This window comes from Gymnoscopelus microlampas, assembly GCF_963454915.1.
Source record: "Gymnoscopelus microlampas genome assembly, chromosome: 6".
Lineage (NCBI taxonomy): Eukaryota > Metazoa > Chordata > Actinopteri > Myctophiformes > Myctophidae > Gymnoscopelus > Gymnoscopelus microlampas.
In genome coordinates this window covers 34,963,103-34,987,322 of record NC_139943.1, presented here as the reverse complement: position 1 = coordinate 34,987,322, position 24,220 = coordinate 34,963,103, and the positions used below count along the sequence as shown (strand labels likewise).

The 24,220-nt window shown below is 41.4% G+C and overlaps 2 protein-coding genes across 4 annotated transcripts in view; one reads left to right on the top strand and one right to left on the bottom strand.

The window, feature by feature from the left end:
* The window catches only part of polg (polymerase (DNA directed), gamma), a 19,693-nt gene extending 14,119 nt beyond the window's left edge, over window positions 1-5,574 (top strand). For both annotated transcript variants that reach the window (XM_084060910.1, XM_084060909.1), the window contains exons 17-23: window positions 963-1,098; window positions 1,556-1,802; window positions 2,684-2,809; window positions 3,155-3,323; window positions 3,958-4,166; window positions 4,552-4,712; window positions 5,060-5,574. In XM_084060910.1, the coding sequence (XP_083917036.1) occupies window positions 963-1,098; window positions 1,556-1,802; window positions 2,684-2,809; window positions 3,155-3,323; window positions 3,958-4,166; window positions 4,552-4,712; window positions 5,060-5,124 (1,113 nt within the window). In that variant the 3' untranslated portion in view covers window positions 5,125-5,574. The remainder of the gene's footprint in view (window positions 1-962; window positions 1,099-1,555; window positions 1,803-2,683; window positions 2,810-3,154; window positions 3,324-3,957; window positions 4,167-4,551; window positions 4,713-5,059) is intronic.
* On the bottom strand, window positions 4,826-24,220 carry fanci (FA complementation group I). 2 transcript variants are annotated; one of them, XM_084060907.1, is made up of 38 exons: window positions 24,136-24,220; window positions 23,781-23,881; window positions 23,082-23,154; window positions 22,448-22,578; window positions 21,869-22,022; window positions 21,240-21,297; window positions 20,924-20,965; window positions 20,261-20,384; window positions 19,976-20,061; window positions 19,738-19,870; window positions 19,513-19,590; window positions 19,134-19,270; window positions 18,390-18,573; window positions 17,741-17,828; window positions 17,333-17,463; window positions 17,086-17,156; window positions 16,032-16,146; window positions 14,923-15,045; window positions 14,543-14,611; window positions 14,341-14,442; window positions 13,709-13,900; window positions 13,478-13,599; window positions 13,143-13,301; window positions 11,611-11,790; window positions 10,405-10,574; window positions 10,228-10,304; window positions 9,698-9,814; window positions 9,308-9,359; window positions 9,092-9,219; window positions 8,728-8,793; window positions 8,487-8,583; window positions 7,693-7,877; window positions 7,059-7,112; window positions 6,917-6,976; window positions 6,181-6,258; window positions 5,947-6,042; window positions 5,649-5,750; window positions 4,826-5,322 (listed from the first exon to the last, which is right to left on the bottom strand). In XM_084060907.1, the coding sequence occupies exons 2-38, from the start codon at window positions 23,871-23,873 to the stop codon at window positions 5,257-5,259; spliced, it is 3,993 nt and encodes a 1,330-aa protein (XP_083917033.1). In that variant the 5' UTR covers window positions 23,874-23,881; window positions 24,136-24,220; the 3' UTR covers window positions 4,826-5,256. The 2 variants fall into 2 exon arrangements, with proteins under 2 accessions (XP_083917033.1, XP_083917034.1); XM_084060908.1 differs by having other exon boundaries at window positions 19,738-19,867.

Below are 24,220 nucleotides of genomic sequence, written 5' to 3'. Positions count from 1 at the left end.
GTCACTTCCAAAAACCATTTATGTTTTGGAAGTGACGTAACATTGGTCAAGCTAAGGGGATCAAGCTAACATTGGTCAAGTGACACGTGACAATATGTAATATAAATAGGTAAGACAGGATTAATCAGGAACAGTACTTTCCAGTACAAACAGAGATCACAGCTGAGATCACACAATGCAACTAACTCTCATTACGCAAACTGAAGAAGCAGGAAATCATCGTCTGAAACATCATGAAGAAGCAAAGGCGCAACGCCGACAGCAGAAGGCCAAAGCTAAGAAACAGAGACAAAGAGCACTTGAATCCCTAAATGACAAAAAACGAAGACGAGCCACAGCAAAGATTGCTACATTCTCTGGAAGAAAAAGTACAAGAGTCTGTAAAGAACATCGAAAGGAAAAGAAGGCACTGGTCACAGTATTCAATAGATGAAAGACAACATCAACGAGCACATTACACCTGTAAGAGGAGACGCTACAGATCACTTAAAGAACTAGAAGACGTTCAAGTTGATGAAGCTGGTGCCGCATTCTTAAAGAAGATGTCAGAAAGTGGACCCAAGGCCGAAGTCTCCGCCAGGCCGAAGGCATGGTGGAGAGTATGTTTTCACTTTGTCCGTCCGTGTGTGTGTGTGTGTCCGTCCTGTGAACACCTAACATTGGTCAAGCTTCACGTGACATCACAATATGTAATATAAATAGGTAAGACAGAATTAATCAGGAACAGTTTTACCACCTCGCCTGGCGGAGACCTGTGCTCCGAGGAGCACATTTTCTAGTTATAAAACTTTTTTTGTGGTTATGCAGTTAATATACCTGGCAGCACCACTAATGATTCTGCTAATTAAAGGACAGTTCCTAAGCTACTACAACATTGTTCTGTGTTGTATTTCACTGACAATAACAAATATATATTCTTTTAAAATATGTAAAGTGTTTTGTTGTTCTCTTGGCCCATGCAGCGGGACAGAGTGGGCAGTGAGCTCAAGGCGATGATACAGGTGCCTCCTGGCTACCACCTGGTGGGAGCAGATGTTGACTCACAGGAGTTGTGGATTGCAGCTGTGCTTGGAGAAGCCCACTTCGCTGGCATGCATGGTGAGACTCTTGTATAATCCCTGTTCGCTGCAAATGAAAGCTCTCGGTAACTTTATTGTCACATCATACGATTACAGGTTAAAAGAGTGGTAGTTTTTGTTTTAAGTCTCAACATTGGAAAGGTCAGAATAGGGAAATAGAGAACAGAGAAGAAAAGTACTCCCTTGATATAGCTGAATGGGTAGAGAGGCCGCCTGGGAACCTGAAAGTCACCGTTTCGGGTGGGAACCATATTATACCATCTCTTGAGCATGATATCAACTGTAAGTACAAACATCCTTACTGTTAGTGCTGCTGCAGCAGAGAGTTATCCGGTTTGATAAAGATTGTGGATTTTCTTTTATTTTTTAGCATTTTGTGTTTTTTGTTTTTCCATGTCAGAGATCACTGCCATCGTAAGAAAGCCCTACCCGGTTTTTAGACAGTACTGTATATATATCTCCATGGTGTGCTCAAGGTTGCACGGCCTTTGGCTGGATGACCCTGCAGGGAAAGAAGAGCCAGGGCACCGACCTGCACAGCCGCACCGCCGACACCGTGGGCATCAGCCGAGAGCACGCCAAGGTGTTCAACTACGGACGCATCTACGGAGCCGGCCAGCCCTTTGCTGAGAGGCTGCTGATGCAGTTCAACCACCGTCTCAGCCAGCCAGAGGCTAACAGCAAGGCCAAGCAGATGTATGCACTCACCAAGGGCATACGCAGGTACAACAATCCATCTTCATAGGTCTACAACTCTACACGTAAACAATATATACAGTATGTACAGTAGATGCCGTACATCAACGGTACCACACTGGTACAGGCAACCTGCCATAACTCAATTGCAAGAAATATGCCAGTCTCGTATACAAGCACCTGGAGACTGAATTTTTTTCTGTTTTATAACCATTTATTACTTTTACCATTTACATTACATTACAGTCATTTAGCAGACACTTTTATCCAAAGCGACTTACAATAAGTGCATTCAACATAGGTAGGGAACGAAACTACGAATCACCAGAAGTCTTAAGTACATTCTCTTCTAAAACAAGCAACTAAGAGTATACCTAGCACTAAGGTAAAAGTGCAATATATCAGCTACCTACTTTCTTAAACAGATGAGACAAATAGGAAAATCAAATGAACAAGAGCTAAAAACAAATAAGCGTATCGAATAAACAAGATCCAATAAAACAATAAAACAAGAGCTCGTACAACTAGTTACAACTACCTACAACAAGTAGGCGAGGCGAATTTATATAATAATATATTATTTAAATAATAATATGATATTTTGTTATGAAAACCCACATTTTCTATTAACATTTTCAATAACCAAGTATCCTGTATAATAATTTGTAATAAACCAAACTTGAAAGCCGGTTGAAAATTCTGCGAGTTCTGATGATTTTAAATTGTGGAGACCTCCTGCTTCATTCGACACACAATGGGAGCCGCGGCTTTCCTGCACCAATATGGTGGTCGCATTGACGCATCGCTCCAAAAACCTTAGCGGCAAATGCCGGTTTCCTGGTAGTTTGGAACCTACTGGCATAATGTGTATGTGTGTAATGTGTATGTACGTGGTTGACTTTTTTTAGATACCGTCTCTCAGAGGAGGGGGAGTGGCTGGTGAACAAGCTGGGTGTGGAGGTGGAAAGGGAGGAGAATGGAAGCGTCTCCCTGGAGGAGCTGCGTAGGATCTCCAAGCTGGCTGCCGCCCAGAGGTGAAGAACTCTGCTTAACCACTTAAGCCCTACATACGTTGTATGACACATAGTGAAAATATTACTAAAATATCACTTTGTGATGCTTTGAGCTTGTAAATCTATTTTCACTATTTTAGAAGAAATTGATTTTTTTTTAAACATTTGCCCAAAATAGGGACACCAGGTCCCTATTTTGGTTTGGTTTATTACAAATTATTATCCAGGATACTTGGTTTTTGAAAATGTTAATTGAAAATGGGAAAAGGGACACAAAAAAAAACAAATGTGGTTTTGGTTAAATTATCCTCGATACCTTCAGCATCACTTCCTCTCATCCACATGGTCTGTCTGTCGCCCCCACAGCTCTAAGCGGAGGAGGTGGGACATGGTGGAGCGGCGCCTGTGGGCTGGAGGAACGGAGTCGCATATGTTCAACAAACTGGAGAGCATTGCCCACTCAGCCCAGCCCGCCACTCCTGTCCTAGGCTGCAGGATCAGCAGAGCTCTGGAGCCCAAGGTTGTGCGGGATGAGGTGAGGACACTGAAGTTCACACCAAACTATTTACTGTACCTTTGTGCTATTTACTGTAGCATCTACATCGTTAAAGACTTTGGGCTTCATATGGGAAAATAGAAATGTTGAAAAGGGATCATTTACTTGCATACTGTAGGCGCTACACAGTGGAACAGCCTGGATACCTGTGTCAAAATGACTACAACCAATCTGAGGTCTTTAAAGCAGCAGACAAAAGCTTGGCTATTAGGAAAGGTTAAATGTTTAGGGGTAGATTTTTTTAAATGTATGTTACTGCAATTTTGTACTGTAAAGTGTTGTTAACCACAGTGAAAATAAGTACTAGTGGATTGTGTTTATCCTCGAACTGCTGTAACCTTGTGCTTTTCTTTGCATTTCAAATAAACTAAACTAAACGGCAGTGCTCCATTGTGAATTTCTGACTTCACGTGGCCAGCCTGTGAGAAAGTGTTTTGTGAGCTAGGAATGTGTGAGCTAGGAATTAGTTTTAGATGCTAATTTCCATCCGTTTCCAACAATATAAAAAATATTTTCACTTTCATCGTAATCGAGGCAAAAGTTTGAAATAATCGCCCTGCCCTATTGTCAGTGTAGCTGGTTTGTTGATGTTTTTTTTGTTGTTGTCTGTCAGTTTATCACCAGCAGGGTGAACTGGGTGGTGCAGAGCTCAGCGGTGGACTACCTCCACCTCATGTTGGTGGCTATGAGGTGGCTGTTAGAGGAATACGACATTGACGGGCGTTTCTGCATCAGCATTCATGATGAGGTGCGCTACCTGGTCCGCAGCGAGGACCGCTACCGAGCAGCACTGGCGCTCCAGATCACCAACCTGTTAACACGGTCAGTTGTCGTTTACAGCACTGGTACTCAATGTGGGGTCCAGGGAACTCCAGGGGTCCTTGAGGGCATTCCAGTAAGTCAGTCCCCGGCTAAATGATTGAGTGCACGGAGTTAATCACTGAGGATTTGACCATGTAAGATTGGGTTCCAGAGATCAAACTCATATCAAATGGGGGCCTGTGGCCTAATGCAGATCAAACTGGGGGTCCTTGAAATTATCAATTGGCAGCACCCTGCCATATCGTTCACTATGAACACACTCATTTGGTCTAGTTGGGTAGGTAGAAATCTGGGAACCCATTGGCAAACTTTTTTAAAAAGCTTTTGCTGCTGAATCTTTCTGAGAGATTGGGTAGGTAGTGACCTGTCCTCTTGTCCTTGACAGATGTATGTTTGCCCATGCGCTGGACATGAAGGACCTGCCTCAGTCAGTAGCGTTCTTCAGTGCCGTGGACATTGACCGGTGTCTTAGGAAGGAGGTGACGATGGACTGTTCGACCCCCTCCAACCCTACAGGTCTGGAGCGCAGATACGGCATTCCACAGGGTGAGTCAGCTACACCAGTGGGTCCTAACTTCATTTTAAATGGCAACTAGTGCTAGTTTTGATTGTGACATTATGCAATTACAACATCAAAGACATGAACACAATTCAATTGATATGGTCTCATAAAAGATTTACTATTTGCTTTTTACATGTGTGCAAAACATTAGGCCATTTTTTATAACAGAAAATGAATTACAATTACACACAACAACCACAACTTAATGTACAAACCTATGTAACATTCTTGAATATAAGAATAACATTAGAACAGGAATACAAACGTATGCATATTCTGTAAGAGAGTAGTGTATAATCATGTCCGATAATATCTGACAATTATTCCACAGGTGAAGCCTTAGACATATACCAGATCCTTGACATCACTAAAGGCTCTCTAGCTAAGGGAAGTTAACAACAGGTTTATGCACACGAGGCTCTTGAGGAGGACATTCCTCAAACTTCACGTCAGAGAGGAACTTCAGCGGCTGCCTTCATTCAGAAAACAGCCATTCAGGGGTACAGCCATGGAGCAAAGGGCTTCAGCTCAAGATTTCCTCTTCCTCTTGGTTTTGGGTTCCTGGGTCTGCTCAGGCTCCTCAGAAACTGTGTTCTGAAAGGACAGGATGCACAGGAACATTACGAGTGATATTACACTTGACTGACAGTGATTTCTTTTTTTTGTTCATTTTGAAAACACTGAAGTATTCTGAGATCAAAGTTGGTTCAATAAACGAGATGGTTATAGCCACATACAGTACTATGGTTAGGACACGGTTGCATTCAAATTTCTGTTATTTTTTTACATTCATAGAAAACGGTACCTTCAAATGTGGGTAAAGTGTCTTTATACATGCATAGGACACTGTACATTCAAATTATGTTTTTTACATGCATGGGGGAAAAGGATGACTTTAAAGGGCGAAAAAAAAAAATTACCTCCTGGCTGCCGTCCTGTTCCTGCAGGGCAGCGTCTAAAGTAGCAACGTTGATGCGGAAATCTCTGGAGGTGCTGAGCTTCATGTACTGCATCAGTTTGACCTACAAACCATTCAAAGAGCCAGTTTTACTCAAGTTAATAACTTGAAGAGCCATACCTTATTGCCCATGTTTCCCTCTACACCAAATCTCTTCGCTGATCTACAAGCTCATTACATAAGCTATTTTTGAAGAATGTCTGCCTATTATGACATACCCAGAATAAGTACGCCAGGGTTCACGTTCAGTTCACACATACCTTTGATTTCTTTGAGAGCGTGATGAGGAATTTCTCATACTGTTCAATGCTGAAGATCAGGTTAGGAATGGCTCTTGTCTCACGCATTAGCTTGGCCTTTGGGGAGAGATGAGGAAAGATAGCGTGGATAATAAGCCATCAAAATGTGAAGTCCAAAGATGGAGATGTCATTGTATTTTTGGGTTCATATCACATGAAAAATGTGTAAGTATTAAAAAACGGGTCAACTCTTACAGAAGCTGCAATGTTGGTGTCATCTCGTCTCTTTTTTTTCTTCTTGTCATCTGTACCTCCAGCACTCAACTCTCCGCTCTGGAAGACAAAACATTTTGTTAACCCCCTGAAACTAGCAAATCTACAAGCACACAACATGTTGTGAGCTTGTACATTTTTTGACAATTGGTAACACAAATGTTTTATGGGGCGCCGCTGGCACATAATCTTTTCATAAGGGGGTCTGTGGGTAAATACACACACATTTGGGGGCAGTGGTGTAAAGTAACTAAAGTACATGTACTCAAGTATAGTACAATTGAGGTAAACAATTAAGGTATTTTTACTTCAGTATTTACAATTTTATGAAAACTTTAGTTACTTTGTAGATTTTGATTATTACAAAACACACTAACCATCTCAGCCCTATATATATTTTGGCCATTTGAAAATAAAACTTGTGATGTGACGCATTGTGAGCTTGTAGATTGGCTATTTTCAAAAGATTCTTTCATACATTTTGAACTTGTGAAATGGGAGATTCAGCATACTGAGTACTTTTACTTTTGGTACTTAAAAGTATATTTTGATGCCGATACTTTTGTACTTTTACTCAAATGCAGGTCTTCTACTTGTAATAGAGTATATCTAACATTGCAGCATTGATACTTCTAACAATCTAACATTACTGTTTGGGGGTCCTTGACATGAAAATGTATAACCACTGCTTTAAATAATAAACGCAGGCATACAGTACCTGTACGTAGGTGATGAAGGTATAACACTGAGGCGTGAGGCGGGTCCCAGACAGCTTGACCTGGACAGAACGATGCAACACTTAGTTGACCATAATGATATCTAAATGCACCAAAACGTTCTCTTGCAAACTTCAAACCTACCAGCTTCTCGACGCGTGAAGGCAGTGCACCGTGTTGAGAACACACCTGAATGTACTGAAATGACAAGCACAGAGAGGAATGTTAAAATCACAGCAGGGAAGCTATATAAAAACACTTAAAAATGTTAGGTCAAAGTCTATGCAGTATGTACTATATGTATCCTTCACCACTTAAGCCTCAATTATACTACTTGTCACACATACAAAATGGTAAATAAATGGTAAATGGTGCATTTATATAGCACTTTTATCCAAATCGCTTTACATAGATTGTGCATTACATTCACCCACATTCATACACCGATGGTGGAGGAAACCATGCAAGGCACCAACCTGCTCATCGGGAGCAATTAGGGGTTCAGTGTCTTGCTCAAGGACACTTCGGCACTAACTCTGGGGGAGCCCGGGATCGAAGTGGAAACCTTGCGGTTCCCTTCCGGCTGCTCTACCCCTGAGCCACTGCCACCCTGGAAGATCTACAAGCTCACAGTGAGCTTGTAGATCTGCTAATTTTGCCCATAATGGCATGCCCAAAATAGAGACAACAGGGGTCCTTGACATGGAAAAGGATATAGCAACAAAAGGACATTTGTTGAGACATTTGACAGCTACGAATGTTCGCTTTAAATACGTACATATTTGACGAGCGTAGTGAGGATGGTGTATGTGCGGCTCAGGTCTCGGAGCAGCGTGTCGGTGCACGTCCCAGGCAGCAGGGCGGTCTGGACCAGCTCCGTCAGGGCGTTCAAGAGGGTCCCCAGCTGCATGGTCACCGCCTTCTCCACCGGGTCCTGCTGGCCCGCTGTCTGGGTGACCTCACCTGCACCAATGCATTCACAGACACTACATGTGATCAGTGGTGTAAAGTAGCTAAGTACATTTACTCAAGTAATGTACTTAAGTACAATTCTGAGGTATTTGTTTTACTTCACTGGAGTATTTCCAATTTTCAGTACTTTTACTTCTACTCCACTATACCTCAGAGGCAAATGTTGTACTTTTTACTCCAATGCAATCATTTGACAACTTTAGTTACTAGTCACTTTGTAGATTTTGATTATTATTACAAAACATTTCTCAAAGCTGTCAAGTTTCCTCTCAACATTCTAATTTACCAACAATGTAAATCCATGTTTATAACACTCGGATTTGGATGAGTTATTTTTCACTTACTGTATACCACATAAAGTAAGATTATATTTATATCTTTTTTATATCTCTGCTGACATTTTTTATTCGTTTATTGAAATACTGTATATCCATATCAGAGAACTCGGCATACGGCCCAGTCCAACTCTTCACCAGCTTCTGTTCATTTCCAAGTTGTATCTCTCAATACTCCAATACTTTTTCTTCTGTGTGAGAGCCAACTCTCCAAGTCAAAGGCCTCGTTTGTGTGAAAATACCTGGCCAATAAGAAGACTCTTACCAGAGCTTGGTTTGTCAAAGGCCAGCTGGCTTTTCTTCTTGGCAATCAGCCAGTCCACCTCATCCAGCACTCTGCCAACCTGGGACAGGACCAGCAGCTGGGGACCAGACAATGGAGAGTGATGTGAGTGCTGAATGATGTGAGTGGGCAGATTCAAGGGCTATCCGTTTAAAATGGACTCTGTCTAGACTTGACTGTCATGGGCAGTGTGTGAGAATGATGTTGCAAGGGCAGCACTCACAGCTGCTGTTGTAGCGGTCTTCATGTTGATGATGGCAAAGTGAGAGTGTTTTTCGACCTCCACATCCTGCATATACAAAAACAGAGCATGATCAAATATTTTCAAACATATTTTCAAACATTTTCAAAATAAAATTTGAAAATAGCTGATCTAGATCTGCTATTATTTAAATAAATGGAAAATTTAACATTTTAATACATTCTTTCCACACATTCCATACATTGTTTGCTGATATTTCATCTATTTATGTAATGCACACCATGCAACATACTGCCTTGGAATTGTTACAACAACCCAGAGAGAGGTGGCTAGTCTCTTGTTGTCAGTTTTAATTTACAACACTATAGTCTGTAATGGTGCGTACCTGATCGATATCTCCCAACTGACTGTGGATGTCTTGGCAGAGCTCAGACAATAAGCTTACAGAACTCTTGTAGAGCACGTGCAGGTTGAAGAGAAGAGAGAGTAGGCCCTTGGAGAACGCAGCATCCTCTGAGAGACGAGAGAGCGAGAGAGATCAATACTTCTTACAAGACCACTTCTTTGTGATCAAGGACAATCGATCAGAACTGTGACTTACCAAAGCTAGTCTCCTTACAGATTTTAACTGTCCAGGTGATCATCTGCACAAACTATCAATTTGATAAGAGACATAGGGTTAGGGTAGAAGACGATTGAGGTTTCCAATTATTATTATTTAAGGGCCTTCTTTGACATACAAAGAAAGGTTTAAAACATTGTTTTAAAACTATATACCAAGGAAGCCAATTACTATTGTGTAATGTACTTCCTTAATTTTTGAGCCAAGCACTTCAACACAATTAAATGATCTACAATTGTGTAACAACTTCTGTATTATTCAATAACATGGCATGCAAGTAACGTAAGACAAGAAATTAATTTACAGGCTGCAGTGCAGACACACAAATCGTCATGGTGTGATATTAATTTCCGTTTCAAGACCACCCACCTGTTGGGAGGAAGGGTCTAGCTGGCGTGAGAGCACTGTCAAGATGCTGACCAGCAGCTGAGCCTCTTTGCTGTTAAATTCATCCTCTCCTCCACTCAGCTGAGTGAATAGCGCCCTCTGTTGGCCAAATAAGAGACAAGCGCGACAAAGAAAGAAGACTTTACCGGATCAAATGAAGACATCAGCTCCTCAAATGGTACAATAGATATTGTAAAATCCATCCACTATGAAACACAACTGTGCTGTCAAGGTGCATTTGCCTCGTTGCATAGATCTTGGATTTCAGGATTGGGGATGGACCAGTAGTGTATTTTAGACTGCCGTTTCTGGGTCCAGGGACCCTTCAGGGTTCCTTGAGCGGGGACCAAATGGACTCTTAAAGGTCTGTAACTCTGAGAGAGTACAAACCATTTGTACACTCTCAGAGTTATGAGTCCTTGAAAAGCCACCACTGATTTGACACTACATCTATACTCACTGTGGAACAGGAAAGGAACAGGACAAACAGAAATGGTTTTATTTGGAAACACCTGAAACTGTCGGATGTAGAAGAAGGTGATCTCTGTGACGCTCCCCCCTTCTGGCTCGCCATCCCCGTGCGAGACGTCTGGATGAAAAAACAAAACAACAAAACATTAGAATAATAATTTTCGATTAACCGACATGAAGCAAGATAAAGTTGTGAGAGGCTCTAAACGCCTACTGACCCCCCATGGCAGAGAGCAGCTGGGCCACGCGGTCTGGGTAGCGCTGCAGGCAGGCGCTGAAGATCCTCAGCAGACCCTCCAGACACAGCAGAGACAGGCTGGAGCGCTTCTCCTTCTTCCCCGCCTCCTCCACCACACTGGGGATGTTGGTGTAACGCCACATCAGCACACTGGCACCAGAATTGGAGGAAAAAAACAAAAACAAAACAAGACCAGAGCACAGACATTTTTATATTTATACATTCATTGGTTCACTCACTTTCACTTCTTTTAATCACGACACGAAAGACCTGGTTAGTTGTGCGCCATAACAGGCCGTGGTTACACCTGTCCTTTCAGTGTGGCTTTTGTCAAGTGTCAAGTCTGCGACGCTGATCGCATAGTGATCCCATGAGCCAGACTACATGCCGGGGGGTGGCCTCACTGGCCTGGCTCACATCGATTTCAGGTGAGGATGTGGACGGCCATGTGAGGCACAATGCTGCCTATTGATGTGATCCTCCCCTGTCAACAGGGGTCGTTCCACCACAGAGGAGCACAATGGCACGAATGCTGCTCTCTGCTCAACAAAGCACGGCTTGTACGGGCCCTGGGCGGCCAACATTACTAAATAAAATATAAAAGAGAAGAAGAAGTGCCATTTCTGTGTTTGATGTACTGCGCAGGAACATTACCTCTGATCACAAATGTGAACAGACTTTTCCTATTTGAGTGTCGACTCAAGTGTGTGGACACACATACAAACGGACACAGATAAGTTCTGATCTGGTGCAGCCAATCACAGAATTCACAATGAAAGAAAGTATATTTAAAAAGGACAAGGAACTCTTTTTTGTTTTACTTGTACATCAGCTATATTCACTATTTTAGAAGATTTCTGCCTATAATGACATGCCCAAAATAGGGACACCAGGTTGGAATGCCCCAAGTATTACTTTTCTGAGAGAGCCAATTGACCCAGCCTATATAATCTCATAAATACTGTCTGTGACATCATAGGGTCAATTGTCATCTGTGAGGACGACTGTCTGCTGTTCAATTATGTGATCTACAGTGTGAATGCATGTATTGTCCTATTGTTGCAAGTCCTGAATGTTCAGCCATTATATCTGGAATGCCAAGTGAATTCCTCAGTGTTACCTCAGTTACCGTCGCATCACACTCATTTGACAAAGTGTTTCTGGGATATTTGTCGAAAACCTCTACCTCGTCATGTCACAAAGGAATCGGAACGTCTTGTCTGCGCTCTGTCCGTCGGGGCCGTCCGTGTGTCCGGACTCCTCCAGCTGCTGGATCTTCTGCAGGGCCACACTCAGCGCGTAGCGCAGGAATTCGCCGCTGGCACGCAGCACTGACAGAGCCTCCTCTCTGCTCTGAGAGCTGTCTCTATAAAAACACACACGGTACACCACACTGAGCCCATAGCACCTTATACTTTGCTCCTTATGACCTAATGTGAACTCTCTGTACCGGCTATGGATGTTTTACTGTGCTGTTTTTTACTGTCTGTTTTAATGTTTTGTTGTACTGTACTGATGTGCTGTTTTTTACTGTCTGTTTTAATGTTTTGTACTGTACTGATGCTATATGCTGCAAACCAATTTGCCCCTCGGGGACACTAATAAACTTAAACCTTGAACCTTGAACCTTGCCCTTTCCTACCATACACCAAGGGTTCCCAAAGTTTTCAGTGCCGCGACCCCCCAAAATAATCATATTTGAACTGGGGACCCCCCATCCTGACAAGCACTTGGAATTGTAGGCATGAAATTTAGTTTAATTCGGTTCCACAGATACATTTAGTGAAAATAGCCGAACTACAAGCTCACAAGGCCTGTATGCTTGTATTGGCTATTTTCACAATGTTTGCCTCTTTCTTAACGTAATATTTGACAATTTGTTTTTTTTTTAAACAAATTAAAAGTTAAAAGTTAAAACACTCTACATTCTGATAGTAATCAGAGTGTTTGTTCAGTAAGATGGGTCTTCTCATCTTTCCGGCTCTTTAGTAAACAGAAAATACATTTTCAAGTGGGATACCAATTTCATCCAATCAGGAGAGAGAAATGTATCAACTTCAATGTTTATAGAGTTCCAGTTCCAATTTTGTCTGCTCATTTTTGTTCAATCACTTCCAATTTCACCGTTTATCTGTATCCTATTGAGTTATCTCTCCTAATTGGATAAAATTGCTATCCCAACTTGAAAATGTATTTTCTATTTACAAAGACCCGGAGAGACGGGGAGAACCCTGTTACTGAACAAACACTCATAGCAATACTTATAATCGGAATATAGAGCCATTTATTTCAATAAAAACAATTTAAGCCCTATATACTACGTCATATGACAAGCTCACAACACATGTTGGTGAGATTTCTTGTGATCTTGTAGATCTACTATTTTTGAAATATTGCAAAAATGTATATTGTTCAACACTTTGTGCCTATAATGGCATGGCCAAAATAGGGACGCCAGGTTGAAAGTTGTTAATCTGATTAGACCAGTCATTTCATCAAGACATTTCTACGAAATACAAAGCTGGGCATTCTGATGATGTCGCCCAATGTCTCACGTTGTCTGATTTCAAATGGGACTCTTCCAATGATGCCGTTGATCGTGGAGAACTGCAGTTTATTTAGTCATGAACACAAGGTTATTTACTAGGCCTGGGATTTTATCTATCTATAATGTCGGATATCTGCGATATTTCCTGCTATATCCAGCCTACTAGTTACCTGAAGAGCGTGGTGAGGAGTGTTGATATGAAACCCATGGAGAGCAGACTGCGTGGGGTCTTGGAAGAGGTTCGGCCCTTCCCGGATTTCTCCTTCATTATCTCAGACAGCTTATGGTAGCGGTTGAACAGATCCAGGAGCTCTTCGAAGCGGCTTTTACTGCAAACAAGGGTCATATAAGAGACATCAATCTATTGTTACGGTATCTTAAAATGTATTATTTTTTATAATCGATTAAATCAATTAGTTAGTATTAACTGTTGCACTCCTACTGATACAATATCATGTCATGATGACATGATTGAGTTCCAATGTTCAAACAAGAGCATGGTTACCTGTAGTTAGCCTTGATGAAGTTGTACTCTATGAGCACCTCGTACACGCCCATCACCAGCACCCCATAGATGTTGTTCTTTATGCCAACGCTGGATCCCATGGAGAACTCTGCTGACTTGTCCTAACAGACACACATATGCGGTACGTTCGTTAACATGACATTTTCGTAAAATTGAACTCCCTCAGTGTCCGTTCCACTATTCTGTGCCAACTGCCAAGGTATTGCATACCAGCTCAAAGTCTTCCAGTTCACTCTTGATCATGCGCCTCGTCATGCTCTGCAGGATGGCATGCAGCTCCGACTGGCATCCCCCCTCCTCTTCATCCTCCTCATCGTCGTCACTCTCGGCGTTGGGGTTGGCCGACGAGCGGGCGCTCTGGAGCCACAGCAGGCAGTGGACCACGCAGCTCACCAGGTGGCCCTGAGGGACAAGTGTTAATACACATGATTACAATCCTCAGTGTTACTGTCCATTTGTAACTGTGAGAGTTAATCCCAAAAAAGCACTCATCCTTTAACAAACTTAGGTGATGTGCTGGAGCTGAACAGAATCAAAATAAGTGAAAAGGGTAGGGAGTGCACTCAAAACTGTGCAAACCTCAAAGTGAGTATGACCTTTTTCACCTGTTTGAGCTCTGGGAGTTATAAATGGAACCAAATGGACCCGTAAGGGTTCACTCTGGAAGTTAAATTTACACTCAGGATTTTACGGTGTGTGTGCTACACCCACAAAGGAATGAGCAGGCAGGCAGGCAGGCAGGCAGGCAGGCAGGCAGGCAGGCAGACAGACAGACAGACAGACAGACAGACAGACAGACAGACAGACAGACAGACAGACAGACAGACAGGCAGGCAGAGTACCAGTGGCTCCTGAAGAAAGACTTGGTCTCCCTGGGCAGTGATGCATGGCTCCAGCTTCACTGGAGGCAGGAGGTCTTGTTCGGGTTCATAGTAACGTTTCAGCTAGGGGAACAATGAACAGTCATGACATACAGGTTTATGTTTTATGTATATATTATGGACTGCAGGGACATTAAAGATAACCACACACACACACACATACTTGGGAGAGGAGGGTCTGCGTGATGGAACCTGCCAGTTGTGAGTTGCGACGGAGAACATCGTGAAACCCCTGAAACAGTTGAAGAAATCGCTTTTAACCACTTTTTAAAAGAAAATTGATTTTCACATATTTAATGCCCATAATGTTATGCACTCAGGCGTGTATTGTGAAGTCACATCTATTAAAACCAGATGGGGTCTTATAACAGCGTGGATCTCTGATGTTACATGACATTATAGTGTCATGAGTTGATGACATTATAATGTTATATTGATGACGTCTGTCTTAACCAAACATGGAGGGACATAAAAATGTGAAAAATTCACACACAACAAAATGTCGCCGTAAAACCTACAGGACAGTTTCAACAATGATCTGACCTCATAGAGCATCAGGCGTACATCAGCCTGCTGGCCCAGGCAGCGGCGGAGGCTGCTGATGATCTCCAGACAGAAGGCCTCGTTGGCAGCGGCGTTGTAACGTGAGTGAACATCCACTTGGATCTGATCAGACAGGCACTTCATCAGCAACATTGTACACTAGCACATACTTTTACAAATGAAAGCGCTTGATCCACATGAACCCTCACGAGTTCTCAAACTTTTTCATGTCAAGGACCCCCAAATTTATATTTATTTGGCCAGACCCCCATCTGAAAAGGTTTTGAGCCAGGGACCCCCAAAAGTGAAGATTTATGTAAAACTAAATCATAATGATATTTTTTTTTCTCAAACATTTAATATATTTTTAAAAACATGTAAAAAAATAGCAGATGTACAAGCTCACGCTGTGAGAGCTGCTATTTTTAAATGGTATAAAATATGGATAAAGTGGTTAAAATGATTGTGACGCTATACTAACAAATTTAGCTGGGGACCCCCTGGTACCCTCAAGAAGGGTTTTAAGTGGTTAAAGCACATTCCCAATACACTAGAAATGTCCCTTTAATATTATTTGATCAGATTATTGTACATCTAAAGACTCAGGTTTATGTCAGTACAAGATCACGATTCTTTTGTCATGATCTGTTCTACATCGATTATTTGATGTCAAGAATTGATTCTTTTGACACAGAGGTTTTAGCCAAATTGACCTGAACTTCATTTAATAGCTCAGCAGATGCGTCATTAGAACTTTAACTTGTTGTGCAGACACACTGAAATTATCTAAATTATAAAAGTGCAAAATAAATCATTTAGTCGATTTATGTTGATCACTCAAACAGGTTTACATGTTTAATTTGTTGTTCTAGTAAGTGACATGAGTGAGTAGATTAAAAAAATTATGTCTAGTAGTGTTTCTGAAAGACTGCTACTTTTATGGCAGTCAACACAACTGTATAAAAATCACAATAAATTGCAGCATCGTTACACATCGAAGAATTGTGACTCGTGGCCCAGGAACTGTGATAAAATCCAATCGTGAGGTCCCACAACTTCATAATAATTATGTATAATAAGTCACTGAGTGAAAATGGTTCATGTTGTACCTGGCTGGAGGAGAAGGCTTGGCTAGACTGACTAGAGGCCATGCTGCCCAACACTTTGAAGTTCCTTAATAGCAACAGGAAGCCGGTTACCGCAGACTTCCTTCCATCCAGCTGACTGGAGGAGGAATGTAGTGGAGAGATAAAGGTCAGATTGTGTCATTGTTTGACACATGTGTTCAGTCAAATGGAGCAGTATAATGCAGAAGTATTATATTGTTGAGGTCGGGCAGAAACCTCTCATCTCTCATATTTTAACTTTTTGTGTTTTTTCTTTAATTAATGTCCTACTTGATCATACTACAGCATCACACAAAAGCATCAAAAGTAGCAGATCCACACGTGGTGCTAAGCGACACGTTTTAAGCTTTTAGATCTGCTAAATGTTTGCTATTTTTTATCTATCTTGAAAAGTAACAGTTTTGGAAATTTTTGGACAGGTTTACACCCGATTGAGATGATATGAATCTATTTCTATCATCCAGGTGTGATTCGTGAAGCCTACATACGACCCAGGGCCTGTCTCACTAAGCAAGCACTTTCAACATAACCAGACTTTCTTGCTTAACCACTTATACCACAGGATCGGTATTGTGGGGAAAGCTTACGCTGAAAACGTCACATTGTGAGCTTGTTGATCGGCTATTTTCAGTTAAAGCTTTCTCCACAATAACAGAAAAGACACTCATATTGAGCCCAAAGGTTACCCATATGGGGTTTAAGTGGTTAAGTTTCAGCTTTACAGAACCTAACAACAACGGAGATCACGTTCATGTCCATGGCATCCACGTAAAACAGCCAAATATGGAAGAAGTCGGCGAGAAAACACTCATAAATATGTGGAATATATAATAATAATATAAAACTGGGAATACCGATAGAGTAGCTGTTGTGTTGGGGGATTATTGCAGACTGTCTAAGAAAACATCTATACTAGGTTTACCAAACTAAGTTTAAAGTTAGCTATTAGCCATTAATTCTGCTTTGTGAGACAGGCCCCAGGAATAATGTAGTATGAAAAACAGACGAGTGTGAGAAAAAGAAGATATAATCATACCTGGAAAACATGGCCTTGCGAAGAACTAGGATCAAAGCATCTTTCAAGGACATGCTGACTTTCAGGAGTGGCTGAACATAGAAGACAGAGAAACAAACACACAAGAGGAGATTCTCTATTGAGAGGCTGTGTATGTATGTGCGTGTGCGTGTGTGTGAGTACTTGCATTTCTATACTTGTGAGGGCTTAAATGTCTCAAGTATAGTAGTAGTAGTAGGACAATTTGTGTGTGTGCGTGCGTGTGTACCTGGACAGCTTTTAGCAGACCCTGAACCGTGGCCAAGGGCAGGTATGACAGGTGGTCAAACGTCTCTGTCACCTTAGAGGATGACTCCAAGAGGATCATGGGAGCAGAGACCACAATGTCTGAGAAAAGTTCTAATGACACCAAAACAAAACAACAACAAAACCGTTAGTGGAAACAGCAATCAATCATTGTCTGCCTCCAAATTCAGTGAGGAGCTAAAGGTTGGAGTGGATCTTTAGTAGTGGTGCAACAGTTAATCAAACTACTTGATGTAATCGATTATACAAAAATGTATTTGATTTAATAAAATAATCGATTTGGGAGGAAAACATTTGAATTGCAAAAAGTCAGTAGTTGCAGCTAATCTGCTAATCTTTACAGTTCATTAGGGATCGTCTCTCAGATTACCTATGAAATGATTGACAGGTGAAGCCGTCTTGGTCACTAAGCGGTTCAGAACTTGCTCCAGTATCTCTCCTCGGATCGTCTCATGCATCTGTGACAGAAAGAGACGCTGGTCAACACAGCTTTCATGGAAAGAAAAGAATACCGGTATGCATGCAGTCAAAACAGTTCAGGGAGAATGCAATTCATAACAAGCGTATATATACAATAGTTAACTTTAGATCACTGGCTCTCGATTTGGAGTCCTTGGACCCCCAGGGTCATTGAGGGGGTTCCAGGGCGCCCGCCCAGCTAAATGATTGATAGTCAAGAACCAAATGGACCCTTGCAGGTCTGTAACTCTGAGTGTACAAATTGAAATTAGCGCGGAGGATTTTATATTGTAAATAGGGGTACCAAAGATTAAAAACAAAAACAAAACAAAGTATCAATTGGGGTGTCGTGGACTAATTCATATGAAACTGAGGGTCCTAGACATTAAAAAGGTTGAGAATCACTGGTGAAGATTCTTTACAAACCAATACTGTAGTTGATGCCTCATTCATACAGGTTGATGCCTTTATTCGCTGTGCATTAATTGCATGTAGAAAAAAAACACTCCCTATGTGTAAGGATCTTTAGATAACCAATAAGAGACCTAGAGATGTCCCACCTTGAAGCCCTCCAATAGGACCTGAACGCCTAGCCTACAGGCTTGCTGAGTGGGGGTCTTAGCCGTAGTGGTGGTGGTTCCATCTGAAGGTTTCCCAAACGGTCCGGGTCTGGGTCCAAAAGTGTCCATGAGGAAGAAACCCAACTGCACCAGTCCCTGGGTGACGTGGTCCCAGCCAAACACACTGCATGGGGTGGAAGACGGTTCTTTATTATCAAACTGTCACGCATTGTTGGTGAGAAACTACAAAAAAACATAATTTAAGGACTTGGCCTACTTTTGAAGAGACATATTGTACACCCTGTCCTAGATGGCATGGCTCTGGTCCAAGCAAAAATGCTAAATCCTGAGTTATTTAATTAACTTAACTTAAAGGAGTAATTTGATGACCGGCGGTCTCTCCGGTAGGAGACTCATAGAGTCTCCTTTGAGTCTCCTACCCGGATACATTAGCTGCTAGCATCTTTCCGCAATCAATTTCGGGTAATCAAAATCATGGCTTTGGAATGCGTCGAACAAAAATATCTCCATGAATTCAATGCTTCATGGGGTGTGTAATTGATCAAAAATAAGTACTTTTTTGGGTGAACTACTCCTTTAACTCGAGTTCTCTAGTTTGATGGCAGGATGCATTCATGTTTTGGTTTTGATGGATTTGAAATAATTGTGATATTGAATTGAAGTAATGATGATATCGCACAGCCCCAACTCAGGATGATGCTGTATGGAGCTTGATGTCCTGACCTGTTGTGAACGGTGTCCAGGATCATGTGTGCCACACTGCAGCGCTGAGGCAGCAGATCCTGCAGGAACTTTGAACCCTGCTGCAGCTGCTCCTCCTTGAAGCTCTTTGTGATCGCTGCTTTCAGGAGGTCAAACACCTGAGAGGAGACAAAGACAGTGAACCCAACAAAAACATATCAAGAGTACGTGGAGAGAATACAGAATAACTGCATATCCAAGAGTGGGAAGCTCAGGTTTTTTTCATGCTGAACAAATGTAATGCCCAGGAATTCCAATGCCCTGATGTTAACCTCTTAAAAATGCACTTTATCACATACTGAATAGCAAAAATGTGTCTATATTGAAGTTGCAGTCTGGCATGTACAGGCCAACCTCTCACCTGCTCCTCATACCGCGGGATACGGGCCACAGAGAGCAGCAAGGCGACACTGAAAGGACACAAGTCCTCATGAGATGTCTGAAACGGACACAAGAGAAGATTTATATTATACCGTGACTCACACTGTGGTATTGTACACATCTGTGTTGAATCACACCTGCGCATTTCACAAAAACAAAAAAAGGAAACTGTCACACAAGACACAAGAGAGACTGAGCCTGTAACCTTGAGACTTTTGAGGAACTCTCTCCCAAGTTCGTGGTCAAGTCGAACCGCAAAGACTATGTGGAGGATGGCGGTGCCCTCCACGTGCCGTAACTGGTCCTGTGGGATGGACTGAACTTCAAGATCCATGCTGCTGAGGAAAACGGACAGTTAAGAATACAGATGAGGAGATGGAGAGGCACAGAGTTTCTGGGGGGCACCGTCAAGCCTGCGTTGTTGTAATCAGTGTGTAACTTACTCTCCATCTTTCTGTTCTTCTTTCTGACGAAGGTCCTGCTCTTTAAAGTAACTGATGATTCCATCCAGGACCGCTTTCTTGCAGCCCTTGCAGACGCAATGCATAAGGATATACATTTATGGAACAAATCATAGTTCCACATCTCACATTACATCTAGGGCTGCAAATTTTTATATTTAAAAAAAATAAATTATTTTTTCAAATCGATTAAATGGATTAGTTTGATTAACTGTTAGGCCCTAATCCCTAATTATCTACAACAGTAATTGTGAAATAGCCACACACCTTGGCAGATAATAGTAGCAGCTGGTAGACAAGTGGTGGGATCTCCTGGAGTTCCAATTTGTGGAACATTCTCAGCACCTTCTCCACCACAAACTGCAGCTCCTCTGGTGACAATGGCACATCCCTGTGACAGACAAGGTCTAGACTATTACAACATTGAGATAGAACTGATCCAAAAAACAGATCCAGGTGCCCAATAAAATGTGATTACCGTAATTTTCGCACTATAAGCCGCACCTGAATATAAGCCGCAGCAGCTAAATTGAATGATTTGTACATATATAAGCCGCACTGGACTATAAGCCACGGGTGTAAAATCCCTAGATTTAGGAGGTCCCCTAGTGGCCGTTAGCTATAAAAATCCATAGATAAGCCGCACCGTTATTTAAGCCGCAGGGTCGAAAAATGGGAAAGAAGTCGCGGCTTATAGTCCGAAATTTACGGTATTTGCTTTTCATTTACATGGAAGGGAAGAAGTCTGTAATAAAAATCAAGAGAGATTCAATTTGTTTTTGCCTTTCATGAAAAACCTGACATTAAACACTTGAGTGCTGGAGCTCTAGTCATGTAATATCAAACTAATGACTAACTTGTGAAAAATGTGTAAGTCATTGAGAGGGACACCAGTAAACAGATGACGGAGATGATAACTAAAGATCTTACCTGAACATGGTGGTCAGGTGGATTACACATTGTGGGTCCCATCTGCAGGAAAAGATGAAAATAAAATAGCCTTTGTGATTACCAAATGGTTGGGCCTATATTTTTCCCCTTAATGAAAGTAATTTATGCCACCCAAAGACATTTCTGATGAGTTGGACTGCATTCTTGTCCGGGGAAGAAATTAAATGGATATTGATATATTTCTTCAATAGATATTTCCCACCATTCATGCATAGTATTAGATAATGTTATATGTATTCATATATAAGGAATATAAGGAATGTAGTCGAAGCAGAGCTTATTTATGAATCCTCACCTGCTTGAACAGAGGCTGTTGATCAGCTGTTTCTTGTATTCCTCACCGCTGAGCTCTCCTGTGGTTACAACAAAATCAGCACGATTAGAGACGCATTGATTTGTCTAGCTCCCTTAACCACTTAAAACCTTGATACTTTATTGACCAGAGTAACCCCTCCCAATCTATACTCCCTTTTTCCCCTCTACGCCTAATCTCTTGGCAAAAACTCTCTTTTTACAAAACTACAGTGTGCACTCAGCAGGTGATATTCAAGATTTTGATGGCACAGATTTCTCTAGATTTCTGCGACACCCCTAGTCCATAGAGTCCATCAACCATCATAATAACCTAATCCTAATCAATGATAGAGCATATTAAGATGGCATCTCTGTATGTTGAACTGATGAAGTGCACTAGCTCGAAGCATCAATGGTGGACAATGCCAATGAATTGCACTTAAGGGAGCTACACTACTGTACTGCTTTCATGTTTTATAATAGTCTTTTTTGGTCCAGCAACAGATTCTTTTCTGGACTTTGTAATGTTTCTCTATTACTTTTTTGCACATTTCTATGTAAAACCACAACAAAACAGTAATTACCATACCATCTAAGTAAAGCCCCAACAGCATCATGTAATTACCATACCTTTGCCATAAGCTAAGGCCTCACAGCCTGCTAGGGCAGTCAGCACAGTGGGAAAGAGTTCCAGGGATTTTCCACTACCCATCTTGCCCGATTTGATGGCATCAACAAAGAGTTGTGCCATTTGTGCCAGAGAGGGCCCAGACAAATTATGAGTCTGCAAGAAGATCAATAAATACAAGAAGAGGGAATTTCAGTATTGACTCAGGCTCAGCATAAAAATGTTACTAGAACAAGAACAAGGTGTGAACAAATCCTACAAATATTATATAGACAAATGTTCAAAAAGTATATATTTTTGTATCACTGGTCTGGTCGACCAGCAGGTCACAAATCTATAGGTCCCAATTAAAGAAGTTTTCTGGTTCCAAGTCTACATAATTTCCTTCTAATGCGTAATCCCAACTCAAATCCTGGCCCATAACCAGGGTGTCACTGTCAACAATGGAGTCAGTACAGTTTCCCAGTCTCTAGGATTTATCCTGTAGGAATAAAAGCCTAAATTCACCATGGCAGAGCAACGTTTAATTTGGTCTCAACCAACACAAAGTGACCTAAACCAGTACAATAATGCCATCTCACCTCCAGCATGAGTAGTCCAATGATCTCCGCTGCCACCTCAGTCTGAAGGTCTCCTGACTCACACAGAGGGATGCAATGCTGATACAACAGAAGCCTGCGCTTCGATCCCTCAGGGGCACTAGGTGGAGAACCTGACAGAAAAAAACAAGACGACATAATGTACAGTATGTGAAGAATTACAATTTAGGCATTTAGCAGACACTCTTACACAGAGCGACTTACAGGTGCAAGATCGGAATAAGCGGTAAGCATGAACTCTAATCTATAAAAAACAAGGCAAATAATCACATAAATATTAGACTGCAGAGAGAACAGTGAACTGTCTCAAAGAAACTAGAATACCAGGTAAACAATGAACCTAGCATCTGTAAATCGCATTAACACTTGTGGTCGAGAAAAACAAATCTTTGAAACTAAAATATGAGAACAAATGACCAAGATATGTCGGCATAGTAGACCGACACATGATCAAACACATGGCCTATGACATAGATGTCATGAAAAACAACTGACATGAGACCACAGTCAGCAACAATATGAAACAACGACTGAGTTGTGAGATAATGTACTATGATGTAAAGTAAACCATGCAGTGGTGTAAATATCTGGACAATTAAAAAATGGCGTTACTTACCCTTAAATATGCCTTTGATCATGGCACCTATGTTTTTACCCTTCAGTGCACTGTTAGTGACCACTGTGCCCAACTAGGAGGAGGCAAAACCATAGGGCAAAACACAACATCAGGATTGGAAATATCTGTTTTTGCCATCACACTCATTGGTTGATTGATAGATTTGTAACCCTGAGAGTGCACAAATGTAAACAATAAATGGATCCTGGGTCCATTTGTGCACTTTCAGGGTAAAATTAATACTTCTTTTTCTGTATACTTTTACATTTCTTAATACTGAGATAGTTAGTTAGACTAAGTTAGTATAACTGTAACTAAGCTACTATAGTATAGTTAGGCGAGTTGTCACTTTAGCGCAGTGGTGTAAAGTAACTAGGTACATTTACTCAAGTACTGTACTTAAGTGCAATTCTGAGGTATTTTTTACTTTACTGGAGTATTTCCAATTTTCTGTACTTTTACTTCTACTCCACTACTTCTCAGAGGCAAATATTATACTTTTACTCCAGTACAATTATTTGAAAACTTGAGTTACTAGTTACTTTGGGGATTTTGATTATTATTACAAAACACATTACCACACTTCAGCCCTAAGTACATTTAGAATTCCGGACTTTTACTTGTAACAGAGTATTTCTACATTGCAGTATTGATAATTTTACTTAAGTAAAACATTTGAGTACTTTTCCCACCACTGACCTTATCATGTGTCATGTTGGATAAGTAGTTCTGCAGCTCAGCAGTATTGTCTCCATCTGACAGGGAGACGATCTTCTCCAGTTCAGTCGCCATAATGACAGCTATGAACATAATAGCAACCATGCTGTCACAACATTGACATAATTAACCAGCTAACATTCATTGTGTACAAAACCTCATTGATTTTTGGGATTTGAAACTACTAGTACTAGTACATTCATAGCTCTGTTAAATAGCCTAGAGTGGACCCGAAAGGCTATGGACCAGAGCTAGGACATTCGCACAAAAGTATTCCTTCTGAGGGGGGGTCCCTCAACCGAAGCTATGACATATAAACATATAAAACATGCATTACCGTATTTGTTTACTTGTAGTTCTAAGTTGTTATGAACATGAAAACCTCAGTGTTTTCGTTTTATAACATTCGCGCCAGCCACAAC

What these genes read in the sequence shown, in the direction of transcription:
- fanci (XM_084060907.1), bottom strand. Translation starts at nt 23,873, where the DNA reads ATGGCGACTGAACTGGAGAAGATCGTCTCCCTGTCAGATGGAGACAAT. An exon ending in TTGGACTACTCATGCTGGAG is followed by an intron (nt 22,023 to 22,447) that starts GTGAGATGGCAT and finishes ATCTTCTTGCAG; the next exon opens with ACTCATAATTTGTCTGGGCC. An exon ending in AACAGCCTCTGTTCAAGCAG is followed by an intron (nt 20,966 to 21,239) that starts GTGAGGATTCAT and finishes CTTTTCCTGCAG; the next exon opens with ATGGGACCCACAATGTGTAA.